A 14334-nucleotide genomic window follows, 5' to 3' on the forward strand; every position below is an offset into this window, starting at 1 on the left:
GTGCTTCCATTAGAATAGGAAGGGATGTAGATTTGATTATCTGCTGTTCTGTTCGGAAAGAAATCTTGCATATTTCTTTTTTCTCAGGTACCTGAACTCTGTCTGGGCATAAATGAACTTTCCAGCCATCCTCATAATCTTTTGTGGTTGGTACAGCTAGTCCCTAACTGGACATCACGTGGAAGGTATTGAAAAGTGAGAATGAAACATTAAGAAATTTTATGTTTATAATGAAATACTTTTGGGTCCTTTATTTTCAATCACCATTCTTTGTTACATAAGAGCCAATTGTTAATCATATTCAGTTGAGGGTAAAAGCATTTATAACCTGATTTTGATTTTTTTTTTTTTTTTATACTGGGGATTGAACCCAGGAGTACTTGAGCTACATCTCCAGCCCTTTGTATTTTTTATTTTGAGATAGAGTCTTGATAAGTTGCGTAGGGTCTTGGTAAATTGCCAAGGCTGGCCTCAAATTTGTGATCTTCCTGCCTCAGCCTCCCATGTTGCTGGAATTACTGGTATACACCACCACAGCCAGCTGATTCTCATTTTTAATTCAAGTCATTCTGTAATCCTCCTCCTATGTACCCCTCTCCTACCACCATTACCACTGGGCTACATCTCCAGCCCCTTTTTTTTGCCTAGGCTGCCCTCACACTTGTGATCTTCCTGCCTTAGCCTTCTGAGTAGCTGGGATTATAGGAATGCAGCACTGGACCTTACTGTGATACTTTTGAGTTTTAGTTTAGCTGATAATATAGATGACGAATACTGTAAAAATGAATGAATTAGGGCTGGGGCTGTAGCTCTGTAGTAGAGCACTTGCCTTACATATGTGAGGCACTGGGTTCCATCTTCAGCACCACATAAAAATAAACAAAGATATTGTGTCCAACTGCAACTAAGAATTTTTTTTTACAAAGTGAATGAATTATATAGCCTTCTCTTGAGACATTGCTTATATTTACAGTTAGAACTAGAACAACTTTTGGCCCATTCATTTGTTTCTCAAGTCATATTGATTAAAATGTTATTATTGTTGTTGTTTTTGTGGTGCTGGGGATTGAACCAGGGGCTTTGTACATATGAGGCAAGTACTCCACCAACTGAGCTGTGTCGCCAGCCCAGCTTTCTAAATACTTAAAAATTCTAATTTCAGGCAACTCAGACAGTGCCTCAGTCTAGTGATAATTTCAAAGCTTTTGGATGAGAAACATGAAGATGTCCCAAATGCCAATAATCTGCAGGTATAAGTACTACTTTTTTCTTTTTTAATGTGGTAATGGTAGTGAAGTGTAGCGAAATTGACTCCTAAGTCAAAAACCCTTAGTCATGTTACTATTCATGTAATCTTTAGCATGGTACTTGCCTAACAAGATCCAGTTTCTTAACAGGAGACTAATAGAGCAAAGGAAGGGGATCAAGAGGGAAGGAGAAAGGAATGTAAGAGGTACTGGAGAATAAAATTGACCAAATTATGTTATGTCCATGTACAGATATAGCAGTAGGGAATCCCACTTTTATGTATGTTTATAATGCACTCGTTAAAATAAGAATAGAAGGGAGACCATTAGACTGGAAGAAGGAATTTGGGGGGTGGGGGGTGGGGGATGAGAGGAAGGAAAGGGGAGGCACCAGGGAATGAGATTGATCAAATTAATTTGCAAGTAGAATTATGTCGCAATAAATCCCACTGTTATGTGTAATTATAGTGCACCGATTTAAAAAAAAACATAAAAGAGAATCTATTATTGGCACACAGTGCTACTATTAAAAAAAAAAAGATAAATTAAAAATAAAGGGTTCTTGTTTGAATGCAGTTAGTATAAGATACTCTACCAGGTTCTAGAGATTGAAAAAAAAAATGAATTAAAGACTGCTTGTAAGACATAACCTAGTGGTTAAAACAAAATAAACCAATCATTGTGAGTTATTGTGGTAAGAACAGTAATAGAAGTATGCCCAAGATGTTAGAGATTAATGGGGACAGACAGATTTTGCTTCAGTGAATTGAGGTAGTAGATTTGATCCCAGGTATATGGACATCATTCCTGAACCAGCAGGATAATTAGCAAATAGCTCTTAATCCTTGTGATATTTACTGCTACTAAAAGAGGTCCAGGATATGATTTCTACAATTTACTTTCTTAATTTTGTTTGTTGCAACTTTTTCCTTTATCACCCATGTAAAAAAGAACATAAAAATAAGTCCTTGGGCTGGGGTTATGGCCCAGCGGCAGAGCCACTCACCTAACATGTTCGAGGCACTTGGGTTCGATCCTCAGCACCACATAAAAATAAATAAATAAAATAAAGATATAAAAAAAATTCTGAATTTAAAAATAATAATAATAGTAAATCCTGAGATTCACTAATTCATATTTGAATTACACAGTCTAGATTTTTTTTAACTCTTTATAATGATTCTTTTCAGAATTCAGTGATTTCTATCCACTAAGAAATTGAACTTCACTGTCTTTCAAATAATTTCACAAAGAAATTTGTTGTTTCTGTTATTTGGCCTTCTAAATATTTATCCTTATTTACAAGTACTAAATCTTTAACTTAAAATCTCATTTTAAGTATTTGAGGACTTTTAAGTAAAGAGGAAATGAATATCACTGGACTATTAAAAAAAAAAGCTAAAGAGGACAAATTAGAGAAGGCAAAATGAACAGTGGGGAACACTAGGGAAAAGTAGCCAAAACAACTGTATTGCTTAGCATTATTCATTCTCTCCTTTTTCTTTTGATAGATATCCGTCCTGCATCGATATCTTGTGCAAATGAAGCCTTCTGATTTGTTGAAGAAAATGGTCTTAAAGAAAAGGGCTGAACAACCAAATGGCACTATTGATGACAGTCTTCATTTAGAACTTGAAAAGCAGGTATCTAGAATCTCAAAGAGTACATAAGTGCATGAAGTGATTTTTTTTTTTTCTTTTAATTACTGTCGTGACATAAGTCAGTAAACTTGAGAGCTAAGAATTTAGGTAAAAGGATGGTTGTTGATAATGTAATACTGGAAGGAATTTTTGTAGCTCTGTACTAGGGTAGTTGTGAAGGACGCACTTGAGTTAGAAATCTTTAAAAGGCCTAATTTAAATGCATGTCTTTTTCTTTCTTACTAGCTGGATTAAATTCTTTATCCTTCCAAACCACTTTCTTAATGGGTAAATTGTGAGTGACATCAGTGCTAGCTAATTCCTAGGTATTAATTTGATTTATTTTTCTAACAGGCATATTACCTGACCTACATTCTTCTTCATTTAGTTGGTGAAGTTAGTTGTTCTCATTCTTTTTCTTCTGGACAACGGGTAGGTAATGTTTAATGGTTGTGTTTTAAAAGGTGTGACTATTGCTAGAATGAATGAGCATGTTTTAGTTAGGAGAATACTTAATAAAGGTTAACTGAAAAGAGGGGAGTGATAGTAACCTGCAAACATATCATATCAACAAGAATTATTTGTCAACAAATGTTAGTTCAGTTGGTTGGAGTACGGTTTACCCATCATAACTTGGCAACAGTATAATATATTCATAACCAAGGTCACCAGATATCATTTGGGCAGCTTTTAGCTGATTTCTTCTCATCTCTTTTCACATTTCTTTTTTCTTTCTATTCTTTTTAAAGAAATAACATTTGGCTGGGCATGGTGGTGCATGCCTATAATACCAGCAGATCAGGAGGCTGAAGCAGGAGGATTGTTGAGTTCAAAGCCACCTTCAGCAACTCAGTGAGACCTGTCTCTAAGTACAACAAAAAAGGGCTGGGGATGTGGCTCAGTGGTTAAGCACCCCTAGGTTTAGTTGCCAGTACCTAAAAAATAAAAAAAGAAATAATATTTGCCTTCAACACTAAACTGATGTTAAGCCATGCCACTTTAGGAGTGGGTTTAATTTCCAAATTATGTCCACATATTACAGTTTTGATACTGGGGATTGAACCTGGGGTGCTTTACCACTGAGCTACATTCCCAGTCCTCCTTTTATTTTAATTTGATTAGGCTGGCCTCAAATTCATGATCCTCCTACCTCAGTCTCCCAAGTAACTGGGATTACAAGTGTGCACCATCAGTCATGGATTGTGTATATTTTTACATTTAACAAGCAATAGACCACAACCATCCTGTTATCATGGAAGTAACACTGATAGGACTGATATTATGTTGGATGATTAACATCAGAAATTGCTAACTGGAGAATGATAGATTTTTTAAAAATAACTTAATTGTTCTAATTACCTAATTCTTTATTAATTTGTAATGCTTAAGAATTGTTTTTATCCCTTGCATTTGTTTTGTCTTGTACAGAAGCACTTCGTGCTACTCTGTGGGGCTTTGGAAAAGCATGTTAAATGTGATATTAGGGAAGATGCAAGACTTTTTTACAGAACTAAGGTAAGTGTGTTTTTTTTTAAATTAGTTTTTGTGTTAAGTCTTGGTTACATTAATATTTAAAAGCAGAAGCCAAGCATGGTGACACACACCTGTAATTCCCAGGAATTTGGGAGCCTGAAGCAGAAGGATTGCAAGTTCGAGGCCAGCCTCAGCAATTTAGTAAGGCCCTATCTCAAAATAAAAAAATGAAAAGGACTGGGGATGTAGTTCAGTGGTAAAGTTCCCCTGGGTTCAATCCAAACAAAGATTTTTGCAAATTTAAGGCCCTAGATTCCCAACACTACAAAATAAATAAATAAAAGATTCTTTTTTAAAAAAATATTTTTTTAGATTTTTTTTTTTTAGTTGTAGATGGACACAATACCTTTATTTTTGTGTGGTGCTAAGGATCAAACCCAGTGTCTCACACATTCGAGGCAAGCACTCTACCACTGAGCTACAACCCCAGCCCAAGACTTTCTTAATAACAAATTATCTTGTGCTAAGTACTTTTCTAGCTAGATTGACAGAGAAAAAAATCTCAAAAGCAAATACATTTTGTTTTTTATTCTGAAACTCCAAATACCAAAAGAGAAAAAATTCTTTCTAGTGGAATTTCTTAGTTTTTTTCCCATAGTACATATTAAAGCCCTTATGCTTAAGATAGTGTCAAAGTATCAAGGATTGAACCATTGTTTAAATAAAGATGTAACTAAAAAATAGTGGCTATAAAATTTTATAATGCCCCATTTGATTTAAATATGTCAAGATAATTGTACTATCATGTGTAACTAATTAAAATAAATTTTAAAAAAAAGAAAATCTAAAAAAAAATTTTATAATGGTTGAAAACTTGTTTAAAGAAGAAATGAGGTTAGCTGAGTTTTTTGTTTGTTTGTTTGTTTTTGGTATTAGGGATTGAACCCAGGGGCACTTAACCACTGAGCCACATCCCCAGCCCATTTTATTTTTTGAGACAAGGTCTCACTAAGTTGCTTAGGGCCTTGCTAAATTGCTGAGACTGGCTTTGAACTTGCATTCCTCCTGCCTCAGCCTCCCAAGTCACGGGATTACAGGCATTACACCCAACCAGGCAACTATTATTCTTAGAATATTTCATTTGACCCTTCAAATCTCTGGGTCACCCATTCTGAGCTGTAGAATGGAAATGATTCAACGATAAGCCTGCTAGTTGTTTTGTTTTGTTTTGTTTTTTTCTTCAAAGGTTTTTGTATACTTAAAGATAGTAGAAAAACCAAATTTATGAACCATAGGGTAGGAAAGCAACCTTAGTATTAATTATGTGAGTTTTTCCTGAAACATAAAATTAAATAATGCTTTTTTAAAACTTAAAAGGATTTTTTAATTTCCAAATCATCTTTTAGTTTTTGTAATGTAAAGTGGATTCTTTTGTTCCTCTGGTATTTGGCTTGTCATTGTCTCTCAGCATTGTAACTTTTCTCTCTCACATTAATTAGCTGTAAAGGCTAGTCATTTGGTTAATACGCATTTGGATATAGTATATATTTACTTTAGTGCATTGAAGTTAAGTACAGAAATATAATTGTAGAAATTAGAACACATTACTAGTTCTATAAAGATATAATACACAATAACTCTTTGCCTTAGAAGGGAAGCCCTACCTCTCAAAGCACATTCTGAACTTGGTGGTTGTGACCACTACTGACAGACATGCTTACTATGGACCACCTCCTGCCTCAGCCTCCCAAATCACTGAGATTACAGACATTCTTTATGTTTCTTAAAACCAAGGGCCTAGCATAGATTAGTACCAAGGCTTCTCTTATTTACAATGGAATTGACAACAGTGGTCTGTGGAAATTGTTTCAGAAGGTGGTCCTACTGAAATTGGTGAGTTGCAAGCCTCTCCAAAAGCCTCTACTAGAAAACTTATTTTGGAGACACTTAATTTGCTGAACTATAGATGGGGAACAAAGCAGAAGTTGTAATTTACTTCGGGCAGTGTAAAATTCCTTGTTTAAAACATTTTTCTCAAGCAGTTATGGCAAGAGCTAATCAAGAATCTCTAGTGGGGCAGAATTTTGCTTTTGTGGTAAACTTTGAGTTTTGTACAGATACTTGCTAAACCTCTAAACATAGGAATATACCAGGTATTTGAAGGGGATTCGTAGCACTTTGTAAAAACATGGAGAAGAATAGTGGTGAATTTTGGGTCTTCTGATAATGTGGAAAGGAACAAATGACAAATGGTTTTTGTGATCTTGAGTCTTTCAAATAGAAGGTGGTAAGATAGGGAACAACTAAAGCCTTGAGCCCTATAACACAGTCCACCCTTAGCTTCTCTATTTAGTTGTTATAAAGCCAGCAGATCAAAAATGTAAGTTCCTTTGAAGGCAGGGTTTATGTTTTCTCTTAACAAAAATCAAACCAAGTGTGGGTCTGTCAAAGCTCTAAGATCTTTTGTATCAAGTTGTAAATGGATTATAGGTTAGGATGTTTTGATCTGATACATTTTCCTCTTTGATATTTTTAAGGTGAAAGACTTGGTTGCCAGGATACATGGAAAATGGCAGGAAATAATTCAGAACTGTCGGCCTACTCAGGTGTCATTTTATTAAACAATTTATTAATAGTTTTACTAAGTGGTACTTTTCATACTTTTGAAACAAAGTTCAACAGAAGACTTGCTTCTAATTGTCTATAAATTAAAAATGCCAGTATAATATAGATTGTTTGTGTATGAATGGTTTTTGTTTGCTTTATTATGTTCATTAATTTATTTTCAGAGGTGGCCAAACCCATTTCAGAATACATCAAATTGGAGGTTATTTCATAAGGAGTATTACTCCCTACCCCCATTTATTTCCCTTGTTATTAATTGAACCCAGGAGTGCTCTACCAGTGAACTATAACCCCATCCCTTTTTACTTTTTTTAATTTTTAATTTTGAGATAAGACTCTCACTAAATTGCCCAGGCTGGCCTTGAACTTGCAATAATCCTGCCTTGGCCTCCTGTTAGCTGGGATTACAGGCATGCATCACCATGCCCAGCTAGGGAACATTTTTTTCTTACTAGTTCTATAAAGATATAATACATAAAATAAATATTTCACCCACTTAAAAGTATATAATGCTTTTTAATATATCCAGAGAGTTGTGAAGTGAATGCCATTACAATCATAGCCTAACTTCAGAACATTTTTGTCACCTGAAAAGAAATTCCATACCCATTCGGAGTCATTCACCATTTCCCCACTACTCTCATTCCCCTCCTCACTCCCTTAAGATCTAAACATGTCTGTATATATTTGCCTGTTCTGAACATTTCCTATACATGAAATACACTGTGGTCTTTGACTAGTTTTTTTCACCTAACATAATGATATGTGAATCCATGTTGTGGTATGCATGTTCTTTCTATTGATGGACAGTTTTCGACTATATGGATATATCACATGTCCATTTTATGAAATGGACATTTGAATTGTTTCTATTTTCTGTTATGGATAATGTTTCCATGAACATTTGTATATATGTTTTTGTGTGAATATGCTTACAAATGAAAACATCTTAAGCAAATAACTGAGAGTAGAATTGCTGATCATTTGGTAATTCTATGTTAAACTTTTTTTGTTTTTGTGAGCTTTTTGATTTTTCATATGTGGGTTTTGTTTTGTTTTGTCATGCAGCACTGAGAATTGAGCCCGTCTTTACCACTGAGCTATTTTTTACTTTGAGATAGGAACTCACTAAGTTGCTGAGGCTGGCCTTGAACTTGTAATCCTCCTGCCTCAGCCTCCTAAAATGCTGGGATTATAGGCACATGCTACCAAACTCAGTTTCTATGATCAGTGTTTTAAGTAACTGCCAGAGTGCTGCATGATTTTACATTCCCACCAGAGTGTTTGAAGATTCTAGTTTCTCGGTCTGGGGATGTGGCTCAAGCAGTAGCGCGCTCGCCTGGCATGCGTGCGGCCTGGGTTCGATCCTCAGCACCACATACAAACAAAGATGTTGTGTCTGCTGAGAACTAAAAAATAAATGTTAAAAAAAAAAAAAAAATTCTCTTTCTCTCTCTCTCTCTCTCCCACTCTCTCTTTAAAAAAAAAAAAAAAGATTCTAGTTTCTCCACATTCTTCCCAATTATTATCTGTCTTTTTTATTAAAACTATATATTCAAGGAGTGGGAAGTGAAATATTGTGGTTTTAATTGCATTTTCCTGACAACTAATGGTGTTGAGCATCTTTTAATATGCCTATTGGCCATGTACACAGCTTCCTTAGAGAAATGTCTATTCAGATTTGTTGCTCCTTTTTTTTTTTTCCTTTGGTACTTAGGAATAGAACCCTGGAGTACTTTACCACTAAACTTCATTCCCAATTCTTTTTATTTTTAATTTTGACACAGGGTCTTGCAAAGTTGCTAAGGCTGGCCTCAAACTTGCAATCTTCCTGCCTCAGTTTTTAAAATCACTGAGATTACACCCTGTGCCACTGTGCCAGGCTCACTTTCCTTTTTTTTTTTTTTTTTTTTTTTGCAGTTATAGCTGGACAGGGTGCCATTATTTTGTTTATTTTTTATGTGGTGCTGAGGATCCAACCCAGTGCCTCACACTTGCCAGGCAAGTGCTCTGCCACTGAGCTACAGCCTCAGCCACTCACTGCCTGTTTTTTAATGGTTTATGGTTTATTTATCTTTATTGTTGAATAGTAAGAATTCTCCATGTGTTCTGGATAGAAGTTCTTTATTAGATATATAATTTACAAGTATTTTGTTTCCTCTGTTGTCTTCATTGTCTAGGTAGTATCATTAATAACACAAACATTTTTACTTGTAGAATCCAGTTTATATCTTTTTTTTTTTTCTTTTTCCTTTTGTCATTCATGCTTTTGGCCTCATTTAAAGAGGGTTTTTGCCTAGTTTGGCATTTTTCTTCACATCTGCTCAACAGTTCGCCATCTTTTTTGTTTATAAACTAACTAATACAGGATTGTCTAAAATGATAATTCTAAGGGTTGGGGCTGGGGCTCAGCAGTAGAGCACTAGCCTAGCACGCACCGAGGCACTGGGTTTGCTCCTCAGCGCCACTTAAAAATAAATAAATAAAATGTTTAAAAAAATAACTTATGAGTCAACAAAGAAATCATAATAAAAATTTTTAAAAATAAATAAAATGATAACTTCTAAAGTTTTAATATAGGAATCAACTTGGAACTTGGTGAAATGTAGATTCTGATTCATTAGGTCTGAGGGACCTGAGATAGTCTATTCATTAGGGACCTGTGATAGTCTACAATTCCAGTAAGTTCTCAGATTGATACTAATGCTGCTGGTTCAGAGACTATACTCTGAGTAGCCAGGGCCTAAACACTGTTTATAGTTCACTTCATTTGCTAGCAGAAGTAAATCTGACTTTTTTTTTGTACTAAGGATTGAACCTCAGGGGTGCTCAACACTGAGCCAGATTCCCAGACCTTTGTATTTTTTGTTTTGTTTTGTTTTATTTGGGCTTTGGGGGGAGGGGGCAGTTACTGGGGATTAAACTCAGGGGTACTTGACCTCTGAGCCACATCCCCAGCCCTATTTTGTATTTTTTTTTAGAGACACAGTCTCACTGAGTTGCTTAGCGCCTCGCTTTTGCTAAGGCTGGCTTTGAACTTGCAATTCTCCTGCCTCAGCCTCCCAAGCTGCTGGGTTTACAGGAGTATACCACTACGCCTGGCAAATTTATACTGCTTTGTTTTTTCAGTTTCTAACCCTCAGTAGACTTTTTTCAGTCTGGCCATCTGTGCTGATGTGTTATTAAAATAGAAAATAATAACAAAACCTTATATTAATCAGTTTAACATAATAATCTCCTAAAATATGACCCTTCATGAGTACAATGGTGAGAAAAAATATCCTGTTTACATTATACTTCTTTTGATTGTTAGATCACAAAATGTGGCATTTGAACCTGATTATCTGAAATTTTTAGAAAAAATGTATAATATAAAGATTTTATTACTTTTATTATCAAAACCCATGATTTTTATCACAACCCATGATGATTAGTAGTTTTTTATAAGGGTTAATTCATAATTTGATTAAATTTTCCTTCTGCATTTTTTTTTTTCTTTCCTTTTCTAGGGGCAGCTTCATGACTTCTGGGTACCAGATTCTTAACAGAAGTTATAGCAGCAAAAATATGAACCAAGAGAAATTCGTTAAGAGCCTTTCCAAGAAGAGTAAAAAGAATCACTATGGATTCCAGTGCTATAGAATGCTAAGAAAATACACAGCAAATGTGCCACTTGAATATCTAGTATGAAGCTGGTAATGAAAAAATTGCCATTTCTGAAGCAGATATGAAATGTGATCTGCTTAGTTTTTAAGGCAACTGACCTTTTAAAAGAGCAGAGTCTTACAAAAGGAGGGAAAGGATAGAAGCACCTCATAATCTAAACCTGCCCTTATTAATTCCTCCTGTTAAATTACAAGCCAATATCTTTTTGTAGGGAGTATTTGTGGCACTTGGATAAATCATGGGAAATATGGAAGAAAAGAGTTTGGACCAACTTGAGGAGTTGGACATAGAAACCAGGACCAAATTCCAGTTGGGTTTAATTTTCCCTCTTTGTTATTTTAGTATGCAAAGGGATTGCTTAGAACAGAGTTTAGTAACAAAGGCATTGATCTTTTCTGTAAACTTCTATAAACTGCAATAGGTTTCAATCCCTGCATTTTCCTTCACTATTAAGATTATACATCTATTAGGTTTTTTAAAACACATTTAAATAATTAATCAGAAGTTTGATATGTCATCAGATCCCTATAAGAGGAAGAGGTTAAGCTGTAGTGACTCTGTTTTTAAAATGCCAAATGCAGCTTGTTTTGAATTGCTTTTAAATGCATATATATATATATATATATATATATATACACACACACACACTTTTTTTTTTTTTTTTTTTTTAATACTGGTTAAACCTTAGAAGTCTGGCCCTTGGTAGCCATGTTACTGAAGTCTCTATTATAAAAACTTAAATATCTGGAAAAGTTTCCAAAAACCTTGTTTCCATGAGTATATTACTTTGGCAGAGACCTGGATGGTGTTTATTCTTTGGGATACTGTGTGTGTGTGTGTATGTGTGTGTGTACATACACACACTCATGCATGTGTGTGCTCGTGTGCTTGTATTTTGAAATTGTTGCACTTGAAAATCACAGCTGCTCTAAATTCTTAAACACTGGACAGCCATCCTTTGGTTTTAAATGGTGGAGGGTTAGTAGAAGCATACAATGCTGGTTTTAGCCCAAGGGCCCTTTAAAGCCATTGGATAGTAACCGGTTCTTACTAGCCAACTCAAAAATTCTTTTGTTGACTGAATGTCTCTTTTAGTAGGGTTTGTTCCTGAAAGAGAATACTATTTTGTTGTTGTTGTTGTTCTTTCAACTTTGGCTTGGGTGACTTGCTCTCTCCTGAGCACTCTCATGTCTTTAGTTGTAGGGGAAAAGATGATGGAAGTGAAGGGAACTGGACTTGATGTTTATGGTTTGAGAGAGGAGAAATTAAGTTTTAATTAAGAACTAACTTTCTACCTCTAAACTGAGGCTTAGGAGTAAAGAAAAAAAATTATCTTAAATTTATCATTTCAATTTCATTTCAAATAGCATCAGTAACTTTTGAGCTCATGTCAAGCATTGGGCAGTTAGAGATTTTTATAGACAGGACTAAATAAATCCAGTTCCTAAGAACCCAGGCTGAATGAGGCTCCAAGAATCAGACCAACATGTTTTATTCTGTGTTGAGTTTACTGGTAAGAATATTATTATTCTTGATACTACCTCTCAAAGGTATTGTTACAAAATGCCACTTATTAACTGAACGTTAAAGAGATAGATACAAAGAGTTATATTTGAAAGAAGCTTGATGAAACTCTGGCATCTATCTGCCCAACAATGGGGGCTTTCACTCTGTAATTTAATATTTTGTAGATACATTATTTGTGTGTAATTTTATAAGTGTTCATATTTTTCTCATTTTGCATTGTGTAAAGTGTACAAAATCTCAAAGTATAAAATACTGCTTATATTGCTTGTAATTATAGTGTGTAAATATTTTCTAATTGTGTACATTGACGGGGTGGGGGACAAGTGGGTTATTCAGGTTTTTTTTTAAGTGACCCTTTTGTATTGCAGTTTCAACAGATAACTGCCCATCAAATTTAAAACCACTTTGATACATTTTTATTTAGCAGTTCCAATAAGAAAAATCTCTATTTTTAATTGTCTTTCTCCATTAAAAGAAAACTATTTCATCTGTCCCTTTAAAATAAATGGCCAGACATCAGTTTAGGCCCTTTTATTTATGACTCTGGTAGACATCTTCAGTCTCCAGGTTATAGTCCAGTCAGCATTTGCATTTGGGTTCTCAGAAATTTTGTGATTCTGTTTTAGCACAAGTAGCCCATGGTTTTTCTCCCAAATAAAGTATTTTCCTTCACCCTCTTGAGTCCCCATGCTTTGTCTCCCTCCTCTTGTTGCCCAGTGAATGGGATGTTAGAGAGGGAGAAAATGTTCATTGCACAGAGAATGTCAGGCTGCTTTTGGGACTTGGCAAACAAAGCTTGCACTGAGTGGTGGTGTGTTTGGCAATATTACTGTGCCAAAATTCACCTTGTTTAATTATCTGGATATATATATGTCAAACTTATTACCCTTATTGCAAGCTGAAAATTAAGATACTTGTGTTTATGCTTTTGTGTGTAACCATTTGCCTTTTCTAACCTGCTTTTCTTGTTAGCTGAAAATATAGTTCTGTTAGTTAAGTGAAGAGGCTCATGCAGAAAACACATCTACGTAGCAGTAAAGTAACAGCATTTGTACTTTTGCTGTCTGTCTCCTGATGGCAGTGGTGCCTTTGTCACCTTTGGAAGGTTGGCGCTTTGTTTTCGTTTTGAAATGCAAGTAGTAGCTTGCTTTTTACTTCACAAAATCTCCCCAGATGTAAAAGATAGGTAATGGCATGTTATCATCCAGACTTAGTTGGAGCATTTGCATTTTTATTTTTATTAAAACAGATTATAGTTGGTGAGGACTGGCCACTAATAATGTGTAGGGTCTTTAAGAATAATTTTTAAATTAAAGAAATAATAAAATTTTTGAGAAGTGACCCATTAACAAGTGACTTGAGTTGGAGAATTAGAAGTTGACTCTTCTGGTTTGTCTCTGAGGGGGCAAGAATAGGTACAGGTGGCTGGCCATGTAGAGCAGTTAAGCATGATCTTGGTGGTTATTTCTCACTCATCAGCAGTGTTGGTGCACCTCATTATCTGTGCATTTGTTTTCTTAAGAGTCGTGTCAGCCAGTGAGTCCACCAGTTCTTAGGTAGTAAATGCAGATTTCCCTTTTTTCGTTCATTTTTTTTTCTTTTTAAGATTTTATACTACATCTTGTTTAAAGTCCTATGAATGTATGTGTGTGTTATTAAAACTGCTTTTTCTCAGTTTGAACATGTGTTTGGTAATATTTGTTTGGGGTTGGTATCTGGAATTCCCTGTTGATTCCCTTACTCATCCCCTGGTTTTTAAACTTATTCCTTTCTCTTTGGTTTCTCCAGTTTTCTAGCTCATTAGCTCCTGTTTCTGGAAAACACAAAAGCTTTTATATAACCAGTTAATAACTTTCTGTATATTTTACAGTAAAGAATTCAGTAATCTCATTTTTAACCTCATTTGCTGTGTTCATTTAACAACTATTGAGAACCTACTATATGTTAGACACTTTTTAGGAGCCAGTAAGAATTTAGTAACAAACAACACAGATAGCTCTTAGGAATCTTACCTGCTGGTATCTAGGTTAAAATACTTTAAGCTATTGGGCAAAGAGGGCTAGAAAAAATTCCCTTGACCTAGATGCCATTTTGTATAGCGCAGGACCAAAAAGGGGGACACCCTACAGTGCAGAGGCAGGGCTCAGGATCACGTT

At 35.1% G+C, this 14334-nt stretch overlaps 1 protein-coding gene across 5 annotated transcripts in view; it reads left to right on the top strand.

Annotated features, from left to right (window-relative positions):
• The window catches only part of Slf2 (SMC5-SMC6 complex localization factor 2), a 50611-nt gene that overhangs the window by 33450 nt on the left and 2827 nt on the right, over positions 1-14334 (top strand). For 3 of the 5 annotated variants that reach the window (XM_046449870.2, XM_046449872.2, XM_046449871.2), the window contains 7 exons: positions 88-185; positions 1163-1250; positions 2759-2890; positions 3242-3319; positions 4316-4402; positions 6898-6966; positions 10495-13859. In XM_046449870.2, coding sequence (XP_046305826.1) covers positions 88-185; positions 1163-1250; positions 2759-2890; positions 3242-3319; positions 4316-4402; positions 6898-6966; positions 10495-10530 — 588 coding nt within the window. In that variant the 3' untranslated portion in view covers positions 10531-13859. Of the gene's footprint in view, positions 1-87; positions 196-1162; positions 1251-2758; positions 2891-3241; positions 3320-4315; positions 4403-6897; positions 6967-10494; positions 13860-14334 lie in introns of those variants that run through there. The other 2 variants (XR_009227309.1, XM_046449873.2) reach the window with 2 other exon arrangements.

This window comes from Marmota monax, unplaced genomic scaffold (genome assembly GCF_021218885.2).
Source record: "Marmota monax isolate L192 unplaced genomic scaffold, Marmota_monax_Labrador192_F-V1.1 WCK01_AAM20220418_F8-fsc00004, whole genome shotgun sequence".
NCBI lineage: Eukaryota > Metazoa > Chordata > Mammalia > Rodentia > Sciuridae > Marmota > Marmota monax.